This window comes from Myotis nattereri (assembly GCF_964212035.1).
Source record: "Myotis nattereri genome assembly, chromosome: X".
In the NCBI taxonomy this organism is placed as follows: domain Eukaryota; kingdom Metazoa; phylum Chordata; class Mammalia; order Chiroptera; family Vespertilionidae; genus Myotis; species Myotis nattereri.
This window is the reverse complement of record NC_138078.1, coordinates 24,428,633-24,452,692: the sequence shown is the minus strand read 5'-3', so window position 1 is coordinate 24,452,692 and position 24,060 is coordinate 24,428,633. Positions and strand designations below refer to the sequence as shown.

Genomic DNA, 24,060 nt, shown 5'->3' with positions numbered 1-24,060 from the left:
TTCCCTGTGTCACCAAGACTTTACTGGGCATGTATCTATTTGGCCTTGCCTTTGCTTCCTTCCTGTTAATTAGTAACTGGGATATTTACAATGGTATTAATTGTACATAAAACTCAGAAGAAAAATATATAATATTTTCTACAAATTATGAAAAGATTTATAATCAGTCCCTGATTTAAGAATAGAAACAGCCAAAGCCAGTTTGGCTCAGCGGATAGAGCGTCGGCCTGCGGACTGAGGGGTCCCAGGTTCGATTCCGGTCAAGGGCATGTACCTGGGTTGCGGGCACCTCCCCAGTGGGGGATGTGCAGGAGGCAGCTGATCGATGTTTCTCTCTCATCGATGTTTCTAACTCTCTATCTCTCTCCCTTCCTCTCTGTAAAAAATCAATAGAGTATATTTAAAAAAAAAAAAAGAATAGAAACAAAAAATTAACAATGTAAGAATAGAGGACAATTGATATAAATGTTAATATCCTATAAAATAAAGTAAATAACCCTAAGAGACAACATGACAAATAATTTCTATTAAAACAATAGAAAACTCCATAATCAATGTTGAAATATTGGTAGTATCTTCATTAAAACCAGAAACACAACTATTAAGTGCTCCTTCTTAGTATTATTCTTGATATTCTAGCCAATGAACTATGCCAAATAAAAGAAATGAGAAGTATAAGTAGTGGGGGAAAATCAAGTTATTCATATTGGGTGTTATTGCCCACTTGGACCTACATGAATCAACACTGACAACTAAATAGTCATATAACTATTTAAGAAAAAAACCTAGAAGTTATTAGATATTAATTAAATGCTAGCTTACCTGCATGCTAGTAACTATTTAGATGATCTATTAGAAATCAAAACTCTCATTTTCCACAGTAGAATTTCAAAAGGTAAAATTATTATGAATGTATTTAGCATGATACTTGAAGATATATAAAACTTTACTGAAAAACATAAAAGGATATTTGAATACATGGACAGATATATGCAATATTAATGAGACTAATAATATTTTGGACATATAATTTCTCCCCAAATTAACTTAAAATATAATAGAAAAACACCAAAATTAAATTGAGAAAGGAGGTAGTAGAGTTTTGGATGTGACATCAATTACTGTTAAGTTCATCTGACAGCAAGATAGATGAGACTTCATTGGAAAATGTCAAAAAACGTAAATGCAAAACATCATTTGCCCTTCTCAATGTTAATATGTAAAATGAAAATCCCACTAAAAGAACATACAAATAGCATAATACACTGAGACAGTCCCAAAATACTATATTCAAGTATCTACACTAATAAAAGAGAAAAATGGTAATTGGCATACGGCGATACTGTTTTCATTGGCTAATCAGGGCTATATGCAAATTAACTGCCAACTAAGATTGGCAGTTAACTGCCAACTAAGATTGGCAGTTAACTGCCAACTAAGATTGGCAGTTAACTGCCAACTAAGATTGGCAGTTAACTGCCAACAAGATGGCGGCTAATTTGCATATGTAGGCACAATGCAGGGAGGCGAAAGGGAAAGCAGGAAGAAGCCCCCTGCCACTGACAGTGATCGGAAACCCAGGGGGGAGCTAAGAGCTGGGGGGCAGGGCAAAGGCGACCCTGGGGCCGCCTTTGCCCTGCCCCCCGGCCATGATCGGAGAATCAGGCGCCTTTGCCGCCCTGGCCAGTGATAGCAGGAAGTAGGGGTGGAGCCAGCGATGGGAGCTGGGCACGGTCGAAGCTGGCAGTCCCAGGAGCTAGGGGTCCCTTGCCTGGGCCTAAAGCGAAGCCCACGATCGCGGCGCCCCCCGCTGCCACTGCAGGTCCCCGCTGCCCGGGCCAGACGCCTAGGCCAGAGGTGTCAGGCCTGGGCAGGGGCGGAGCCTGCAACCGCGGGGAGCTGGGGGTCCCCTGCCCAGGCCTGACACCTCTGCCGGAGGCCTCAGGCCTGGTCAAGGGGCCGATCCGGTGATTGGTGATCGGAGGGTGATGAGGGTCAACTCCTCTGGCCGAGGCATCAGGCGTGGGTGGGGGGCAGAGCCAGGGATTGGGGGGATATGATGGTCCCCTTGCCCAGGCCTGAAGCCTGGGTCAGAGGCGTCAGGCCTGGGCGGGGGGTGGAGCAAGCGATCAGAGGGAGATGGGGGTCCCCTGCCCAGGCATGATTCCTGGGCCAGAGGCCTCAGGCCTGGGCGGGGGCCAGAGCCAGTGATCGGGGGGAGATGGGGGTCCCCTGTCCAAGCCTGACACCTCTGGCGGAGGCATCAGGCCTGGGCAAGGGGCCGATCAGGCGATTGGAGGGTGATGGGGGTCAACGCCTGAGGGCTCCCAGTATGTGAGAGGGGGCAGGCTGGGCTGAGGGACACTCTCCCCCCACACACACACCCAGTGCACGAATTTCGTGCACCGGGCCCCTAGTATATAATAAAAAGATATCTCAAATCAGTGGGTAAAGATATATTATCAAAGAAGTGGTTGTGGTAATCTTATAAAAAATCAGAATTCTGCTTTATCTAATGCAGTAGATTAATTTTCAGCTAGATAAAATATTCAAATATAATAACCTTAAGAATCCCAAAGAACAGAGGAACAGTAAATAAATATTTCTACAATGGGATGATGGAAAATGCTCCTCTAGAAGTAACAGCAAAATAAACAAGTAAATGGAAAATACAGAGATTTTTGTTTTACACATAGATTTTTTAAAAAAATCTGTACATAAAAATCCCCCAAGAAACTGAAATTGAATCTTACAAATCAATTAAGGAAAGGAAATGTACTGCCTATTTTAAATATATATATAGGGAAAAGAATTGATATAAAAATCCAGAGGCATGTGAGAAAATGTTCAACCTTATACCCAAATAAATGAAAATAAAAATAACTTGTCTTTTTTTAATCTTGTTCACTGACAAGAGATTGAATTGGTATATTTCAGGGGAGCATTTTTGTAACATCCATCAGAATCCTGAATAGTGTGCATCCACTTGACTGAGCAATTGCATTTCTAGAGAATCCTCCAAAGGAATACTTAAGTCTATGTGCAAAGATTGAATAATGCAAATATTTGTTTGTTATATTTATAATGAAAATGAAAGCCACACAGTGACCATCGGGAGACTTTTTAAAAAAAAAATTATGGCACATCTGTAAAGAAGGTAAATTTAAAATAAAGTTTTAGAAGCAATTTCATTGATATTAAAAGTATTCCAAACATATAAGCAAAAAAACAGACCATAATATGCAGTATGCATATGTATAATGTTATAGTATAATCTCACTTATATGAGTATATATCAAAATACAAATCTTTATTATCTCTGGGAAGTGGATTTATATATAATTTTAATTTTCCCATTTTTGTTTATCAGGATGAGTATTAATAAGTGTAAAATTGTTTGAAGCAATGTTTTTAACTTTAATTCATTATTATCTCCAGATATGTTCACCTAAAAATAAAAGGCCAAAGTCAAAGGCAACAAGGGTTTATTTGAGGTCCAAAATAATAGCTATTTGGGAAGCACTGATTCAGGCAGAAACCCAAATAGTGTTCTGAATAGGAGGTGAAGGCAGAAGTATTTATGAGAAAGGGAAGGGGAACAATCACATGAATAGAAGGAAGGAATTTCTATGGTTGCACATAAGCTAACAGTGATGCTAATTCTAAAGAATGTCTTTAATTTTCAGTCCAGTAGTCAGAATGTCTGCTTTCCTGTTAGCTTTGCAAAGAGTTGTTTGGGATACAATGTTGCTTTAAGCTCAGTCCAAAGGTTATTTTGCCCAGTTATAATATTCCAAAGTTTTGAGAGTAAGATGACAGGGCAGTTCCTTTGGGATGCAGCATCCACTTCATAAATTCTTTTATTTAAATACTAGAGGCCTAGTGCACGAAATTTGTGCACGGATAGGGTCCCTAGGCCTGGCCAGTGATCAGGGCTGTCCAGGGCCTTCCTTTTCCCAGGTGCAGGCTGCCAGCCAGGGCCTTCCTTCATTTCCGCGCTTCACCCTGATGGTCACCACACGTCATAGCGAGTGGTCGCTTAGGGTCAGTCAAACTCCCCAGGGGACAATTTGCATATTAGTCTTTTATTATATAAGATACTGTGTCCTCTACTTGTCACTCCTCAGAGGCAGATACTTTGAGTTATTTTATTTTTTTAATGCTTACCTTTTTCAAATCTTTGATAATATTTTCATATCACTAACCTTTGATTTTATCTCTTTTTCATTATCTATGGTCTTTCTCCTATGAGAGATGAAAAAATTAACTCATTTTCATCATACTCCACATACTTCAATCAATTACTTTCTCATTTTAAATGTTTACATAAATCTTTAGTTTCTTTCAACAGTATCTTTAAATTCTACACACGGTAAATAGAGATTTTGATGGCCTTACATGTTTCTTCACTTCTATTGACTTTCTTCGTCCAATTCTATAAACCCTATTATTAATTTTATATCAAGTTGCTTTTCTTTGTTCTCTAACTATAATTAAATCTCTTGTGTTTTGTCAAAGAGTCATTGTAAAAATTTAAAGTATAAACAGCGTGCACATTAAGTGGACAGAAAGAGGGCAAGTCAGAAAGAGGGCAAGTTCTTTGGGAATACTCACACTTTAATATTGTCTTATCTTATTTCTTTTGGAAGAATTTTTTGGTTTTTGGTTTTGGTTTGGGGTATTGATTAATTTTTAACCATCTTATTTTTAAAATGGTAAAGACTTTGTTTTTTAGAACAGTTTTAGTTTCACAGCAAAATTAAGGGGAAGGTACAGAGAGTTCCCATATATCTCCTGCCACTACACATGCATAAACTCTCCTTTTTTAACATCTCCCACCAGAGTGGTACACTTCTTATAATTGATGAACCTACATTGACACGTCATAATTACTGAAAGTCCATAGTCTACATTAGGGTTCATTCTTGTTATTATATAGTCAGCAGGTTTGGATAAATGTATAATGAAGTGTATCTATCATTATAGTATCATACAGAGTGTTTTCACTGTCCCCCAAATTCTCTGTGCTGTGCCTATTTATCCTTCCACCTCCCACACCCCAAATTCTGACATTTTTACTATAGTTTTGCCTTATAGTTTTGCCAGAGTGTCATATAGTTAGAATCAGATAGTATGCAGCTTTTTTCAGGTTTGTTTGTTACTTATATGCATTTAAGCTTCCTCCATGTTGTTACATGGCTTGATAGCTCCTTTATTTTTAGCGCTGAATAATGTTCCATTGTCTGGAAGTACCTGACTTTATCCTTTCACTTACTGAAGGACACCTTGGTTGCTTCCAAAAGTTGGCAATTATAAATAAAGGTACTATAAACATCTCTGTGTAGGTTTTTGTGTAGCCATAAATGTTCAACTCCTTTGGGTAAATACCAAGGAGCATGGCTGCTGGGTCACATAGTAAGAGAATGTTTCATTGTGTAAGAAGCCTCCAACCATCTTCCTGAAGCAGCTGTACCATTTTGCATTTCCACCAGCAATGAATAGAGTTCCTGTTGCTCCATGTCCTCACCAGCATTTGGTGTTGTCAGTGTTCCAGATTTTGAAACATCCAACCTTTAATAGTGTCTTATCGCATCATATTCCTTTGGGGGGATTTTGTGACGTTTTGTAGTTTGGTGTTTTGGTTTTTTTTTTTTCCTTCTTTTTTTCTGATGTGCTGCAGAGTAGGGAAGAAGGAAAAGAGTTAAACACCTTGTTGCGAATCTGGAGTCTAAGGAGAAATACTGGAAGAATGTTTATAAATAGAGAGATATATAATGTTGAAGTTAATGTATCAACTATATGATGCCTAATGTAGACTCTTGGCTGTTACTGCCAAATTCTCAGTAAACATCTACCACAGTATAAAAGACTGACTAAGAAAAATATATAGTTAGTAGCCAATTATTTTATGTGTATACAAGAGAAACCAATAATAGATCATTTCCATGTAACAAAGACAATGACAGACTTATGTTGGAGAAAGAGGAGAGAGAAGAAAAATCACAGACCTTTGGAAATGATAAGGCTAATTTTCTTTTCCTTAGGAAAGGTGCTTATGAGTTGGCAGCAAGCAGAGGCCAGTGTCAATGTCTACTAACCAAAGATTACCAGGATATACCTATTAGTCACCCCCCCCACACACACACACACACACTCATACACCCAAAACAAAGAAACCTCATAGCTTCATTTAGCTTGCTGCATCAAGTAAGAATTCACTCTGTGAGAGCCATGGGGCATTTCAGTAAAAGAGAGTGAGGATGGGTGTGGTTATTACAGGATTTAGGCAGTTGTTGAGGGATTCTAAAGAGGATTTTTGGAAGCAGAAGTAAATTCTGAATTGCATGTTGCAACAGGCAGAGGCAATATTGTATTAGGTATTTTAATTTTTTTAAGAGATGGGAGGCTGCCTGGCCTGCGTTGCCCAGTGGTTGAACATTAACCTATGAACCAGGAGGCCACAGTTCGATTCCCAGTCAGGGCACATGCCTGGGTTGTGAGCTCAATCCCCAGTAGGGGGCGGGGGCAAGGTGCAGGAAGTAGCTGATAGATGATTCTTTCTCATCATTGATGTTTCTGTCCCTCTCTCCCTCTCCCTTCCTCTCTGAAATCAATAAAAATATATATTTTTTAAAAGAGGTGGAAGGGTTAAGAAGGGGCTAGAATTGTCATTGGTAGAGGAACTAAACTAAGTTTCCTTAGTCAAGAGAGGGGATGGACTGTTTAATGATTTTCTTTTTTGAGACCTGGTCTTTTCTCTGCCTAGTTCCAGACATAGGGTGGCCTTCTCTGGACATTATTTCTCATGAATGCTATTTATGTTTGGTTGGGAACAGCACAGTCTAGCTGCCAGCAAGGCTGTTTTTCACATTAACAGTACCTCCTTTGGGCCATGGTAAGATAAGGTCAGTCCAAAGAACTTTGATCTATGAAGTCCAGGTCTGTGTAAGTCAGAGAATTCTGCCCTTGAACAGTTGGATCAGTCATTAAGGGGATAATTTTGGTTGTTCAAGTTTGCATCGGGAGGTAGTGGCAGTTTACTCAGATGTTTTTGGGACAAGCTGTTCCTGCTTTGTGTCTGTTAGTGTCCTTTGATGGTGCTTACATTTCAGTTATGTGTTTTCCCTGTTCCAGCTTTTCTGAACAGCTGCAGATGTGTGGTCTTAGCTTCAGCCCCCTCCAAGTACAGATCCCAAGGTGAGGCAACAGCTTGTGTGGTTCACTGTAGAAAGTTCTTCCTTTTAGCAAAGGCAGCCCAACTGCCCCAGGTGCCCACCTGAGGGTCTGCAGAAGATCCACCCCAAATGGCCCACATGGGACCCAGGAGAAGGGGATCTTTATCCACAGGCCTATCTCCCATGGACCCGGGTCGCTCCTGAGCATTAACCTCCTTTCCCTTCCAGGTGTGGGGATTTACCAGAATGAGTGTTCCCCATTGGTGTCTCTATCCCCAGCAGATGTTAAGCATTTCACTAGTATGTGAGGGATAAATGAGTTTTCAAAGACTTATATGACAACCCTGTTAGCAGGACTAGATTGTCTCATCTTGATACAGCAAAAATACTTAGACCTGACAAAACTTGCAAGGAAGGCTATACCCAGTTGCCCCTCACTTCTTAGACCTTCTATTAGTAATTTATACATTTTAAAAATAAGTTCCAAACATCATAGCCTTTTCTCCAAATATTATACATATCAAAGATGGATAGGTCTATGAAGAAACACGGTGCTATTCCTGGCATCATCCTGCAGGATTTCTCTCCTATGTCCCAAACTCTGAGAGTGAGGGATGAGCTGGGGTTCTGACTGGTTCTATCACGCTGAAGAATCTAAAGACCCTGAGCGAGGCCATCTCTCTGCAGTCCAAAAACACTCTCAGCCCAATAATAATAATGACATCGAAAAGAGAGGCTAGCTTGATCTTGCTTTAATGCCATTGAATTGGCTGCACACCTTCCACCATCAGGATAATATACCTATTTTTAGCAACATAACTCCAGCAAAACTCCCAGCAAAACTCTGTACAGTAAAGCTCAAGCATTCAGCAGGTTAAGTAAGACCAGCCCTTAGAGCCCAAAGTATGATGATTGAAACTGGTAATGTACATCATGGCCAGACCAGTTTCTCCCTTGTTCAAAATACTGTTCTATTTGTGAGCAGTTTTCTTCCACTTCAAACTCTTTCATAATTCTTCCTCCTGTTGTAATTTGACCATCCACTAATCATTTCTGAGATGGAAATACATTTCTAAGTGAAAAAACTTTTGAAGAGGTGATTAAGCAGATAGTGGGTTTGTTTTTCTAATTTCTTGTTAAATGGTTAATAGAATTGCCAAGGAAGTACTATTTCAAAGTCTGAAAAACTATATATGAAAAAAAAAATTTTGTGGAAACTAAATGTATTGGGCCAGATAGAGGTTTATATCTCAGTAATTAAAGTGAAAAAAGTGCAGCCCTGGTGGGTGTAGCTCAGTTGGTTGGGCATCATCCTGTGCATCAAAAGGTTTCTGGGTTTGATTCCCAGTCCGGGCACATGCTCAGGTTGTTGGCTCAATTCATGGTAGAGGGTATGTGGGAGGCAGCTGATATGTTCTGCTCTCACATTGATATTTCTCTCTCTTTCTCCCTGTCCCTTCCTCTCTCTAAAAATTAATAAAAAATCTTTTAAAAATAAAAATAAAATAAAGTGAAAAAGTACAACATAAAACACATATGTTGCCCCAAATAATATTTACATAAATGATTTAATAGTCAATAAAAGTTCAGTACAACTCTTTTCAAGTGAAAGGGATAGTTGGAGATATGGGTTCTAGCCTTGGATCTTCTATTTACTAGCTAAGCAACCTTGTGCAAATCACATGGTGTCTACATGTTCCATCAAATATGGGTCCATTTATAGCAAAATTGATAGAAATCAGATCAAGAAATACAAAGCAGGTAATAGTGAAGAAGTTTTATTTGAAGAAGAGAATAGCAATGTGAATGGGACACCGAAAAGGTCAGATATTACTCTGGCTGATATTATCTACCATAGCTTCTATCTAGCCTCCTTTACAGCTCAAGGGACTATCTAATAAAGTGAACTTTGTGGTCTCCTTAGCAAAAACAACACTCATAAGGAGTCATCCATGAGCAAGACTAGCTAAGACTTTCCTGTCTTTGAAGTTGAGTGAGAAACCAGCAATTACCTCCAAATTACATCTCACTTATAAATATAAAATAGAATATACTATTATACTGCTCTTACTGAATCCAATTTCATCCTTTAATATGAAGCTTTGTCCTTTCTTGGTTTCTCTCTGGACTTGTTATAGTGGTGTTTGTTTGTTTTTTAATTTGTTATTTAATGTTGTTCTAAGCTAAAACAAATTTAAACATTTAGTAAAACTTTACTGTTCATCATTATTGTTCAATGCCATTTTTAGATTTGAGTAGAAGAATCTATAATAATAAAAGCATAATATGCTAATTAGACCAGAAGTCCTTACAGACATCCTTCCGGGATGAAGCCAGGCCTGCAGCCACGGGATTGAGGCAGCTGCTGTGGCTGCGAGGGAGGGGAGGGAGGCAGCTGACCCCGGCTGCGAAACCCTACTCTTGCATGAATTTTGTGCATCGGGCCTCTAGTTTAATCTATATATATATAAAAGCCAAGTGACTGGAACGATGGAACCAGAACGACTGGTCGCTATGATGCACTGTGGCAGCCAACCAGCCTGATCAGGGCCCTGATCAGCCCCCACCAACCACCCACGGCCCCTCCCCCCAGCCAACCCTACCCCCAGCCGCCCCCCCCCCAATCAGGGGCAGGGCCTGCCGGCCAACCTCCTGTGCCCCCTCCCCCCTGCCGGCCCAGCCCCCATTGGCCCCCATTGGGGCCGGCCAGCCGTACCCTACCAGTGCACGAATTCATGCACTGGGCCTCTAGTGTGTAATAAACTCCTATGCAGAATCACTGAAATTATACAATTTCATACCTCATTCATGCTTATATATTTTGCTCTTACAAGAAAAAGGGAAATGCTGCACAAAACTAACTCAACTGTTTTTATTTCACTTTTTTCATATGTGCATATTTTATTGGCACTCTCTACTTTTAGCTAACTGATGAGTAAGGGAGGACAAAAAGCAAGAAAAGGAAATTAAAGTTGGGTTGCCCAATTTTTTCCTTTCCCTCTATGTCATCATTTTCTGTATAAGTGGTTGCCTAGTGCAAGTAAGGAACACAAGAAAGGATATGGTAGGGATTTTTGGCCATTAGTGTTTCTAAGAATGCTATTGCCTTCTTTCTGCATTCAGAGTAAGCTTTGATGCACGTGGGGAACCTTGGCCTTTCATGGCTGTCTATGCCCCTGCTTATTATATACTTATCCTATACTAGCATGGAGTCTCATGCATTGTGGTTCTACAAGAATTTTGTTCTCATGGGATATTGCAAAAGACAACTATGAATGGAGCAGCAAGGAATGGTGGATGCATATATCACATTCATCTTCTCTCCTCAAGTGCATGCTCCATTGCCCCATGCAACTTCACATATAAAACATAAATTCAGATATATAATTATTAAAAATTTCAGGATGGCAACAGAATTGCACTGAACCAAGAGCAATGCTCTTCTGAATACAGGGCCCTATGTGACAACACAGGTCACATGCCCATAAAGCCAGCTCTTTTGAAGTATCAAAATTTTATGAGAGCATTATGCTAAGTGAAATAAGCCAGTCAATGAAGGAAAAATACCACATGATCTCACTCATTCATGGATAATAGAGACCATTATAAACTTTTGAACAATAATAGATACAGAGGCAGAGCTGCCTCAAACAGACAGTCAAACTGCAGCGGGAAGGCCTGGGAGGGTTGGGGGGCAGGAGGGAGGGGGGTAAGAGATCAACCAAAGGACTTGTATGCATGCATATAAGCATAACCAATGGACATAAGACACTGGGGGATAGGGGAGGCTAGGGGACTGTCAAGGGCGGGGGGAAAAAAGGACACATATGTAATACCCTTTGTAATACTTTAAGCAATAAAAAAAAAAGAGAAAAGAAAAAAAAATTTATGTGAAATGCTGTGATCACTAAAATGAACCAACTTTTCTGGACCTTCTCAGGACCCTTACTATGTATATATGCTTCAGAATCTCCAAAAGTAATAGAAAATTTAGCCTTCACAATCTTCAGGAGACAAATTGACAAAACCTCAGGTGGATCATCGTATTCCCTACTAAACTTCTTGGCTTTGCCACTATGCATTCCAGGGATGACCACAGACTGATTCATGCTAATCAAACATCCCAGAGATTTATGGATGTATCACCCAAGTGTCAATGTGGTGATGGACAATGAAAAACATGACTGACTGCCTACTAGTTCAAATTTCTGTACTGCATATCAATAGATAACCACCCCCAATACATGCACACACACATACATCTAATCAGGAAGCTAAGTTATAACTGGAAGTTTATTTGGTTAGTACACAATTTAAACAGAGGGAGATAAATATTAATGAAGTAGCAAAGGTTTTTCCAACACAGATACCTGTAAGTGAACTGCCTATTTCCATTTGTGATCATAAATATATACATTCATTTTATACAGTATGAAAAATATGAAATCACCCATAACCTGACACCTCTGTGCTAGACACATGGCAACTATGCTTTCTCTGCTCTTTAATAACCATTGGCTTTTTATTGAATATTTTTAACATCAGTATTTTCAGATTTTGCCAGAGGTTATATCCTCTTAAGTGTGGTACATTTCTTAACCAATCATTTCAAACTTTATTTCTATCATTTATTTTTGTAAGTATCAAAAATTGAAACTTTTACATTTGTAATACCTTAACTAATAAAGAATTTAAAAAATTGAACCTTTTAAGAAGTATATTATTATTTGATTTGTGGCTTGCACAGTAGCTATATTCTACATATAGAAAAATGTTCTAGTTTTAAATATAATAGAAATTGGGTTGACTGAGTACAGACCAAAAATACAATTCTGCCTACCTGTTTTTTAAATAGCCAAGTACAATTCAAAATATAAAACAGCCTTAATAATTTTTTAAAGTCTCATGTAATTTATTAATTCTACAAAAACTGGAATAGGTAGTAGCTAAAACCTGTTACATTCCTAATGATGCCCAATGAGCTGTGAGAAATTAATAGGTGGATACAGTCCAGTTGACAGAAAATAGTTGTCTATTACTGACTTGTCTGAGAGGAAATGAACACTTGCATTTATTAGGGACACAGTATAAACTGTTCTTCACTGAAGCATTTCTAAAAGTTCTATGCTCCTTTGAATACTGATAAGGACTCTGAAATTAAAGGTAAAATATGCAAGTTACCTGGACTATCACAGGTTATTTTATAAGTATTTTTTATTCCTTATATAATTATGATTTTCCCAGGTCCCAAACCCAATAAATTCTATAACCTCTATTTCATATAAAATTATCAGCAAAGTAGTATATCATTTCCTTTAAGAAGTTTAAATCAGTAGACAATCAAAATTAGTGTGAGTTTTACAGGAGTATGTCTCAAACTTGGCTACATTGGAGCTCTTACAAATACTTATGCCTGGGTCTTATTCCAGAGATTCTGACTTAAGAGGTTTGTAGTACTAGCATCTGGATTTTCTTATTTTTTCCAAATAAAACTTTTTTTTTTATTTCCACAATCCAACTTCCCTTTCCCCCAGGAACATAAATTGACCTGGGCCATCAAAGCACAGGGCAAAAGCTGATAAATGACACAAGGCAAAGGGTAATTAGAAAAATAGATTATACCAGTGATGGCGAACCTTTTGAGCTCAGCGTGTAAGCATTTTGAAAAACCCTAACTTAACTCTGGTGCCGTGTCACATATAGGAATTTTTTGATATTTGCAACCATAGTAAAACAAAGACTTATATTTTTGATATTTATTTTATATATTTAAATGCCATTTAAGAAAGAAAAATCAACCACCCTGACCGGTTTGGCTCAGTGGATAGAGCATCGGCCTGTGGACTGAAAGGTCCCAGGTTCAATTCCAGCCAGGGGCATGTGCCTTGGTTGCGGGCACATCCCCAGTGGGAGGTGTGCAAGAGGCAGCTGATCGATGTTTCTCTCTCATCGATGTTTCTACCTCTCTATCCCTCTCTCTTCTTCTGTGAAAAATCAATAAAATATATTTTTTTAAAAAAAAGAAAAAGAAAAATCAACCAAAAAAAAATAGTTTGCGTGTCACCTCTGACACGCGTGCCATAGGTTCGCCATTACTGGATTATACCCAAGGCTCTCCTAGGGACCTAAACCCTGCTCCCCATCAGAGCTCACCAAATGAAACTGAAGACATGAGAGGATGGAAACATGAAACTCCAGTGAAAAAAGGGGAAAAGAGTCTGGCAGTGAAAAGGGTAGGGTGTGGTTTGCTGGGGAAAGGGGTGAGAAAATAATTTACTGGGGGGGATATAATGGTATGTGGTTTCAATCATGTCAACCACTCTGGATCTCACTGAAACTAAATTCTGGCCAGTCTGTGGAGGTAGAAATTGGGATAGAAGAAAGTTTGGAATCCTTCCTTCCCTAGAGGAGATGTTATTATCCAGCTCTCCCTTTTGCCCAGCCTGCCTCCCCTCAAAAATCCTCCAAATTCCATAGTTATAACTTCCATCAGAAAATGGAATTGGAGTGGGGAGAGTCGTGAGTCCTGCCCAAATCCTCCAGCCTGAGGACTGGTATGAAGGTTGAAAAGCAGGGATGGGTAAAGGGAAGTTAATAAAGTTAAATATTCCCTCCCCTACTTAAACTCAGTCCCTGGGTGGACAGGAAGGGAAGACTAGGCAGCTCTTATCAGGGACCCATGCAGATGAGGCAGAGCTGGAGGCCAGAAAGGTTCCTTAAGCTCCTACCGGGAAAATTGGGGTCAAGGAAGAGCAGGAAGCAATGCAGAAAATTTTGGGAGCCTTTTAGCCCCAAAACTTGGACCACCCTCCACCACCACTCGCCCCGCCAGTGCTGACCAGAGGGGCCCCAGCAGGTGGTAAGCTGATCAAAGGCACAGCTTGATTTGGGTACCCTTGGAGAACACCCGGAAGAAAGGGAAGACACGCTCACCCAGAAAGGCAGCTGAAAAGGTGTGCACATGGGCCAGAGTGTCTGCATTGTAGATGTCCAGGCGCCCAGCCTCATAGTCCAGGTACACACCAAAGCGCCGTGGTTTCTCATATGGGCACAGCAGCATCTGCTCCCTCGAACTCTGTGCCTGGTAACCATTGCCACTGGTGCCCACACACCACACTTCCCTCTGGGGCAGGGGCTGCTGGGGTAGGTGGAGGCGGCGGTGATGGCCAGAGGAGGAACTGGCATCCCCGGTGCCCACAGAGGAATCCCCAGAGCCCAACTCCTCATGATGAGATAATTTTCGGGCAGCACCCACGGCCCAGCCCCACTTCCCAGCCACCTCTACCTCCCAGTAGTGCGAGCCAAAGCAGAAGCCCTGGGCCGCCAGCACGCAGTAGTCGGCGGAGAAACACTTGGAATAGTCAGCAACCTCCTGCCACTGTTCTGCCAGGTGGACCTGCCGGCGATCAGGAGACAGCATCAGGGCCGGGTGAGCCGTGCTGGGGTCCAGTGTCAGGTCCACTCGAACAGCCTGACAGAACATCCGGTTCATTTTCCTCATGATGTTGTCTGCCAGGAAGTCATGGCTGTGGGGTTGACATGGGTCAGGGGACCGGATCTCTAGGGGCTCCCGCGGTATCTCTTCACACCTATTGAAAGTCTCTTTGATGTCCTGGAGCAGCGGCAGGGCCCCCTGCTGGCTCTGTTTCTGGGCCTTGTTCAGCAGGCGGCTCAACTGGGCGGCCCGCTCAGCCAGAAGACTGGCTATTGCTTCCACCTGGCGCAGCTGGGCTTCGTGCATCTCTCGAAGACGCTGCTCCACCCTTGCCTCCTCTTCAGTCAGAAACTTTGCCAGCTGTCCAAACTCTCTGGCCACAGCTGCCAGCTCTGAATTCATCTGGTTCTTCATCTCTGTCACCCGCCTTTCCTCCTTGGCTTTCATCTTCTGCACAGCCTCCAGGTGCTTCCTTAGAGGTTCCACATGCCCCTGCAGTTTGGCCTTGTACTCCTGCACCACCTCCTCCAATGGCACCACGCTGTGCTGCTTGTGGCTCCTGGATTCTCGGCACAGCCCACAGATGGCCTCTCCGTCCACCTCACAAAAGAGCTTCAGGGGCTCTTGGTGTTGGGGACAAATGCTCTGCTCATTCCCATGGCTTCCCCAACCTGGTGCTGGGTGCATCTTCCGAATCACCTCCACCATGTTGGCCAGCTGCAGGTTGGGGTGGAAGTTCCTGCTGGGAAAGCTCTTCCGGCACTGGGGGCACGTGAAGCGCTGCCGAGGGTCTGGAAGCAGGCCCAGCTCCTCTTCCTCATCCTCCTCCAGCACTTCTATTTCGGCCTCCTCAGCCTGAACCCCCAGGTCGTCGTCATCGTGGCCATGTTCGTCGTCATCGTCCTCCTCCTCCTCCCTCACATCCATGTTGTCCCAGTCGGGCCCGCCCATGTTCCCGGTCCCGAACACTCCTTCCTCCTCCTCCTCAACCTCTTCCTCCAAGTCGCCCTCATAGTCTTCATCCCTCATGGGGGTGTCCCGGCCCGCACCGGCCCCCGCGGCCTCCATTTCCTCCTCTTCTCCTCCATTTTCCTCCTCCTGCTCCTCCTCCTGGTCTAACTCGACCCGGCCTTCCTCATCTTCCCCTCCCCACAGCTGGGTCACACACATTCGGCAGAAGTTGTGCCCGCAGCCGATGGACACGGGGTCCGTGAAGTAATCGAGGCAGATGGCGCACACCGCCTCCTCCTGCAGGGTCTGCACAGGGTCGGGTGCCTTGGAACTGGCAGCCATCTTAGTGTCCACTCAGCCGGTGTAAAAGGTGGGGGGCCGAGGGTTTTCCCTCTCAGACGCCCTGACGACCCGCCCCACCCCCAGTCCTGCCTCTTCACACCTTGCCTCAGGCGCAGGTAGAGAAATGTCCTTCCGTCAACCCACTCTCCACACAGTTCGCTTCGCCCAGACGACAAGCGTGTCTCTGCCACGGGAGCAACACAGAGGACCGCTAGCGCCAAGCCCTGAGTGCAAATCGCCGCCCAACGCTCTCTGGGCCTCCTCATAAGCCCCGCCCCTCCACTTCCTGGCTCCGCCCCCTCACATCGTTCTCCCTCCCAACACTTCCGGTATGTACAAGCCCCCCCCCTATTGAGTTTCCGCTATCCCGCTATCCCAAATGCTCCCTTTCCGCCCCAGAGAGGTCGACAGGAAACGACGAGGAGACGCTCTAGCATTCACTCGGGGAAGAGGGAGGGAGGGCTAGGACAACGGAGGTTCGCATCTCTGTGGTGCGGGGGCGGGAGCAACGCAGGCGAAGTGGAAAGACCGGGCACTCCCAGCCCCCGCCCCTGGGGATAAATTTCAGGAGACAATGGAACCCTTCGTGGCCGTCCGCTGTCCATACTGTGACTGCGTCGGCCCAGCGCCATCCTACCGGCCGGGCACCAAAGATGGCGGCAAGCACTCCTCACAGCTGATGCCAGAAGCAGAGGGGCAGCATCTGGATTTTCAAAGTTCCCCAGGTGGTTCTAATATGCATCCAAGATTGAGAAACACTATAAAATGAAGGGAATTTAGGGGTCACAGAAAAGCCACTCCACTGCATTATCCAACTTCTTTAAATAACCATCATAACCCCCAAACTCAAATTACTGATAGTCCCAGAGGTGATGGGTAGCTACTTTACTGCAAGGAATCAGTACAATATTGATTACCTCATTAGTTACTATTGGCTGCTATCATGTAAAGAGAGACTCTTCATGTTCAGATATGGATTATGTAAATGTGTTTGTAAAACAGTAGCATGGCCAACTGCCTCCATCTATCCATCCATCCATCCATCCATCCATCCATCCATCCATCCATCCATCTATCCATCCATCCAATAGCTCCATTGAGGCACCAGAAATGGTGCTTTAAGTGTGTTTACTTTGGCAAATCTCTGGTAGTATTGATGCCAAAATGTCCTGTTCGGGTCTGAGTTCATTGTCTCTCAAAATAAAAGAATGAATTCATGGACAAAGAGATGAGCAAATGCAAAGTTTTATTAGAGAAGGTAAAGTAACAAAGCTCTCTGTAGCAGAGAGGGGTCCTCAGAAAGTTTCTGCTGAAGCTTCTTTGTCTAGGGGTTAATATGTGCCCTGCTAACTTCCCATTGGTAGGTTCAAAGAATTCTGCCCTAGCAATATCCACACATTTTAAGCAGGGTTCCAGCTTATTTTCTCGGCCCTGTGTGTCTAGCCTGGGATCAGGGCCCTTTGTTCTTGCGATTTTACTAGTAGATGGGACGGGGTGTGGTTTCTGCTCCCACCTGCAGGGTCTAGCTCAGTGATGGTGAACCTTTTGATCTCAGCGTGTTAGAATTTTGCAAAACCCTAACTTAACTCTGGTGCTGTGTCACATATAGAAATGTTTTGATATTTGCAACCATAGTAAAACAAAGATTTATATTTTTGATATTTATTTTATCTATTTAAATGCCATTTAGCAAAGAAAAATCAACCAAAAAAATGAGTTTGCGTGTCACCTCTGACACGTGTGTCATAGGTTCGCCATCACTGGTACTAGCTGCACCTCCTGTGTTCCCATCCCTAATTGCCTAGCCGCTTCTAATTCCTCAGTGTTAGCTCTATCCAGGGTTTAGAAACAAAAGGATTGTATAAAAGAACAACCAACAAAATATTAGATAAACTCGGGGGGAAAAATTTTTGTGTCATGTGTAAAATATTTTCTTCTGACCTTTCCCATCCACTCGCCATTCTTTCCTGCCCTACATGGTGCCCCGGAGGCTGCCCTTTAAGAACTGCATCCCAAAGTTCCCTTGACCTCTCTGGTTTCTCTTTGAGAGACCTGGAAGGAGCTCGGTGAGTGGAAAAAGAATAGAGTATTTGTTTTCCTGGCTCTGGAAGGAGCTCCATAGATCAGCTATGATCCTCTACCGAAGACCTCTGTTACACAGCTCTCTGTTGCTTCTCTAGTGGCTCTGGCTCTCCAATTCTGGGAGCCTCCTTTCCCAGTTTAACCCATTAGGTTGAAGGTCAACTCTGGGGTTGAAAATCAAGCCTTGTTGATCTTCCTAATTCTGTCCACGTCTCTGCTGATAACCTCTTTATTAAACTTTTCTCAGAAACCCCTTGATTGAGAAAACTATTATTGTCCTGCCAGGCCCCTGATTAAGTTGTTTTGGGAGAATTTCCACACACTACCCTCTTATGACGTCAATATGTACATTACACATTAACTCACCTGAGAATAACCACTTCTCTTAATTATTATCAAATTTCACATTTTTGACAATGTAAACCTTTGTATGCAACACCGAAGCACCCAGTTTTTGTGTTACCAGAGAATTAACCTCCCTGGTCACTCGTGGGAGTGAGGTGGAGGTTCTTGGGGCACCGCTGAAAGAAGCCTTTTCAGAAGCCCCCATGGGAGGATGGCATGTGGAAGATTTTACTTGCATTGAGCTACATTTTTCTGAGTCCAATGTCTCATTTCCTCCAAGCCAGTCTTGGAAGGAAGGGTGGCTGGGAGTTCAGCAGAGCCAGAAACAAGGCCAGTGTCCAGGGCTTCCGTTCCATGTTGCAGCCGGGTGTGGTTCAGCTTCAGGCCAGATTAAAGCCTATTAGTCCATGTGTGGAGTCCAACATGGCCAAGAGCCATGTGGGCAGAGGGGAGCTTGCCCCTGCTATGGACTCACAGGAGTCAGGTGCCCTGGACCTGAAAGAGAGAAAGAGAAATAGATGATAGAGATAGAGAGATAGAGATAGAGATAGAGATAGAGATAGAGATAGAGATAGAGATAGAGATAGAGATAGAGATAGAAGGAAACTTCCTTTCTTTGGAAGTTTAGTTATTTAGATTTTGCACGCTTGCAGTGGCACCCATCCTGGCCACTGACTTGCTTTGAGGTGTGATTGATGGGCAAACAGGTAGGTTAAGTCACTCAGACCTTACTAGGCATATTCTAAACTGCCTTTGTCCAGTCCCTTCCCCCATCAAATAGCAGGGAACAGACTTATAGAGTGTTACATGCAGCTTTTGACAAGGCTGTATAAAGCATGCCTTATATTATGTGATCTCCCCTTTCACTCCTTTCCTGTTAAATAATAACCAGGTTATGACAACAGCATTGGTTGTAGAACTCATTTTTGCAAACTCTTGCAGAATTACTTTATGGAGAAGTAGGAGATTCAAATTATCATAAACAAAAATATCTCAGATACAAGCACCAGCAATGATTCTTTCATATATAGTTTTCTCCCACCAAAAACTAGGACTAGGTACAAGTCTTCTAAGTAACATTTCAGGATTTTACTGTCATAAAGGTTGCTATGGCACCAAAACCTTTGGGATAAGAGTATCCACAGCTTCTCCCTGCCTACACTTTGGGCCACACTCTTTTCTCTTATCTAATTATTTGAGAGACTCATGTAATGGCCGGCTAGCTTTTTGGGAAATTTTAAGTCTGGAAATAAAAGAGGGAGAGAAACAGAGTACAAAGAAATGAAAATAACAATCCTGTGAATTACAAGTGGAGTGGAGTATTTCTGGATGCTTTGGAGAAAGGGTTGCAGGCATAGCAATAGCTTGTGCTAAATGAAGATGAGAGGTAAAAATTGGGGGTTAAAAATGCTCTATGCCCCTTTATGATGGGTTTAAGAGATTCAAGTGGAGGTGTGAAGTAGAATCTGTACTTGCTGGACTGAGTTCTTTTGGCAATACCAAGAATAGAACATATGTTAAACTTTATATGAATTTCAAGAACTTAATAAGATTTCTTAAATCTCACTACTTTCTTTTTTTTTGTCTATTACTAACACCTTTCTCCATGCCCACTTCCATTCCCCAATGATTGTTTACATTTAATACTGCCAGGGAGGAAAAAAAAAATTCTTCTACCCTTCTAGGATATTTGCTTGGTCTAATAGCAGAAATAACATATGACAGATTAAGAGGAGACAAAAATTATGTACATACACGAACCACATAAGAATATGAGACCCAGGGATAAGTCAGGCAAGTAAGGCTTGTATGCCATCCTGAGCTAAGGAGAAAAGGTTAGGGGCCTGGGACTTCAAAGTGGAGGAAGACACTTTACAGGAGGATGGGAAGAGCAGCTATTTGGTTAACAAATACTGGTATGTGTCAAGCCATGCAGAGATAATGGGATTCAGAGAGGACTATGAACAAGCAGGCCTTGCTAAGTCCCCCCAGTCTATCATACTTAGTCCATATTCTATGTACTTATGTTGGATATCTCTTCCTTCTATAGGCCCTCTATATAAATTCTTGTAGGCAGTTAAGGGGGAGATGAAAAAGAAAAACTTCCTGAGTCTTCTGTTTTTTAAAAATAGTCAGCCTAAAATAATCCCCAAAGAGACACAGTTTGGAGTGGCAAATTTTGCTCCCCTGCAATGCTTTCTAGTTAAATCATTAAAATGAGATTTGTGAACTAGTCATAACAGGAAGGAAGCAATGGAAGCTGAGATGATAGTGATCCAGTCATAGATGCTAATTGATGAAGAATTTCATAGCAAAAGAGATTTAAAACGGTATACCATTAAATAATAGTAGTTGTCTTGAGGGGGGAGGAGTAATTAAAAAAAATTGTGTTCTACTATTCTTTCCAACTTTCTTTAATGAGTATTTATGCCTTCCATGTTCAGAAAGAAATGTTAAAAATTAATTAAAAAAATAAATTTATACTGGGCCAGGGAGGGGTCCAGGACATTCATAGCTATGGTCTTTATAATGGCAAATGAATGTGCTATGGTCATACTATCGAATAGCATATAGCAGTGTACTAGTAAGTGAATGAACTACAGCCACATATAAGAACATAGAAGAAGAAGAAGAAGAAGAAGAGGAAGAGGAAGAGGAAGAGGAAGAGGAAGAGGAAGAAGAAGAAGAAGAAGAAGAAGAAGAAGAAGAAGAAGAAGAAGAAGAAAAAGAAGCCAAAACCGGTTTGGCTCAGTGGATAGAGCGTTGGCCTGCGGACTGAGAGGTCCCAGGTTCGATTCCGGTCAAGGGCATGTACCTGGGTTGCGGGCACATCCCCAGTGGGGGATGTGCAGGGGGCGGCTGATCGATGTTTCTCTCTCATCGATGTTTCTGACTCTCTCTCTCTCTCCCTTCCTCTCTGTAAAAAATCAATAAAATATATTAAAAAAAAAAGAAGAAGAAGAAGAAGAAGAAGATCATAATGTATGCTAAAAAAAAAAAACCCCAAACACTTTCATTATCAGTCATTCGCAACTATTTTCTTAAAGGTCCAAACAGTAAATATTTTAAGTTTGAAGGCTATATGATATCTATTGCAAATACTTAACTGTATTGTAGTGCCAAGACAGCTATATGAAATATGTGAGCAGATGCTTGTAGATTGGTCTAATAATGCTTTTAAACAAACTGTCAGCTGGCCAGTGGACTGTACTGTGCTAACACCTGTATTAGCACTCAAGAAAGCTCAAGCAAAAACAAAAACAAAAAAACCAGAAAAACAAAAAAAAAAAGGAAGGAAAGAAAGCTCAGGCAGAGAAAGACCTAACCAAAATATTATTTAGGCATGCATATGTAGGGGAGAAAAATATTTTTCCTTCTACATTTCTAGGTTCTTGGCAGAGTCATAGTAATAATAATAATAATAATAATAATAATAATAATAATTAATAATAAAAACATTAACAGCAGAAAAACATACAAAATTTTAATAACGTATATATCTCTTATATACATGGGAGAGACCCAAGAAACTGAGCAACTTCCTGAAATAGCCCAACCCACCAACTTAATTGCCATCTTCAGCTTAAGACAAAAGTTGATGTTGTGGGTGGAGGGCAATTATAGGAGGTGACTAGGAATGGCACAGTAAATAGGGTAAGGTTGTTATATAGATTTAAGCCCTTGCCTTCTCCATTGATAAGAGTTTCTAGAGATTTAGTCATCCTTCTCTTCCAGGTACAGAGAGATTTCCCCTTACACATGGAGATTTCCCTTATAAATGTATATTTCCCTTACAAAAGGGTAGCTTCTTTTTAGAGATTTTCCTGTTGCAGCCTCTCAAAAATAATCAACCCAGGCTTGGTCAGTGTGACTCAGTTGGTTGAGCATCTTCCCATCAATTCCTGGTCAGGGTACATGCCTCGGTTGCAGGCTCGATCCCTAGTAGGGAATGTGTAAGAGGAAGCCAATCAATGTTTCTCTCTCTCTCTCTCTCTCTCTCTCTCTCTCTCTCTCTCTCCCTCCCCCCCTTCTTTTCTCTCTCTCAAATCAATTAGAAACATATTTAAAAATAATAATAATCAGCCCAAAATAATCAATATGCCAAAGAGGCATTTTTGGGGTGGCGTATTTTGTTCCTGTTCACATACACATAAAAGTCAATAAAAAACAAGCAAAAAGGTAGTTAACCCTGAATAGGCGGAGGAGTGCAGCACAGGGAAGGGGTAGTGTATGAACACTATATTAGGTTCAGGTGGAAGTTATAATTGATAGTTCAATTCTTAGAACAAGCATGTGTTCATTAAATAATTATGCTTTGTAACTTACCTCTATATATTATTTTGGATATATGATATTTGAGTATGTTCTTTCTCTGCATCAAATATCATATTACAAAATTTAGTCAATAATTATCCTATCTACTAAAAGACAAAAAGGGTAATTAACTGTACCTCCGCTATGCTTCCCATTGGCTAATCAGGGTGATATGCAAATTAACTGCCAACAAAGATAGCAGCAGGCAGCCACGCAGCTGAAGCGAACATAAGGCTTTGCTTGCTCCAGTGATGGAAGAAGCCAAGGTTCCCCACCTGCCGCGGCCCAGCTCTGAGCCCGAAAGCAACAATGTTTCAATTATAAAAGCTAAACAAACCCCAGATTCCTGCTTTCAGCCAGCTGTGGCCTCAGAGCTGGAGTGGCAACAAAGTTTCAATTATAGAAGGTAAACAAACCCCAGAATTCAAAAAAAAAGAAAAAAAAGGAGAGACTGGGAGCTTCAGTCACTGGCGGGCTTGACCAGCCTGAAAACCCTCAGCCCCTCATCCAGACTGGCCAGGCACCCCAGTGGGGACCCCCACCCTAAAGGGGGTGCGAGAAGCCTGAAAACAGCCATCAGCCCCTCAACCAGGCTGGCCAGGCACCCCAGTAGGGACCCCCACCCTGAAGGGGGTGCGGGCAGCCTGAAAACAGCCATCAGCCCCTCACCCAGGCTTGCCAGGCACACCAGTGGGGACCCCCACCCTGATCCGGGACACCCTTCAGGGCAAACCAGCTGCCCCCCACCCGTGCACCAGGCCTCTATCCTATATAGTAAAAGGGTAATATGCAAACTGACCCTAACAGCAGAAAGACTGGGAATGACTGGTCACTATGACACACACTGACCATCAGGGGGCAGACGCTCAATGCAGGAGCTGCCCTCTGGTCATCAGTGAGCTCCCACATTGGGGAGCTCTGCTCAGCCACAAGCCAGGCTGATGGCTGCCAGTACAGCAGTGGTGGTAGGAGCCTCTACTGCCTCCTCAGCAGTGCTAAGGATGTCCAACTGCAGCTTAGGTCTGCTCCCCGCTGGCAAGTAGACATCCCCCAAGGGCTGCCGGGCTGCCAGACGGATGTCTGATTGCCAGCTTAGGCCAAATCCCCTGGGGAGCAGGCCTAAGCCAGCAGGTGGTCATCCCCTGAGGTGTCCCAGATTGAGAGAGGGCACATGCCGGGCTGAGGGACCACCCCCCCCCAGTGCACAAATTTTTGTGCACTGGGCCTCTAGTTATTGTAATAACTATGTATAGTGCCAATTAGGTACTAAAAATATCAGGGGGAACACTTTGTAAAGTATATCATTGTCTAACCACTACGCATACCCAAAACAATACAAAATAATGTTGAGTGTAAATTGTAATTGAAATTTTTTAAACAAAAATCCTATTACAAGGAGGGAAAGAATGAATAAAA

General features: G+C 42.4%; 2 protein-coding genes across 3 annotated transcripts in view; one reads left to right on the top strand and one right to left on the bottom strand.

Annotated features, from left to right (window-relative positions):
* DMD (dystrophin) overlaps positions 1–24,060 on the top strand; it is a 2,781,977-nt gene that overhangs the window by 790,635 nt on the left and 1,967,282 nt on the right. The gene's annotated exons all lie outside the window — the stretch shown is intronic.
* Positions 14,044–15,903, bottom strand: LOC308510935 (E3 ubiquitin-protein ligase TRIM41-like; the record flags this gene model as incomplete). The annotated part of the gene is made up of 1 exon (XM_081080993.1): positions 14,044–15,903. One exon carries the CDS (start codon positions 15,901–15,903, stop codon positions 14,044–14,046), a length of 1,860 nt encoding a protein of 619 aa, XP_080937119.1.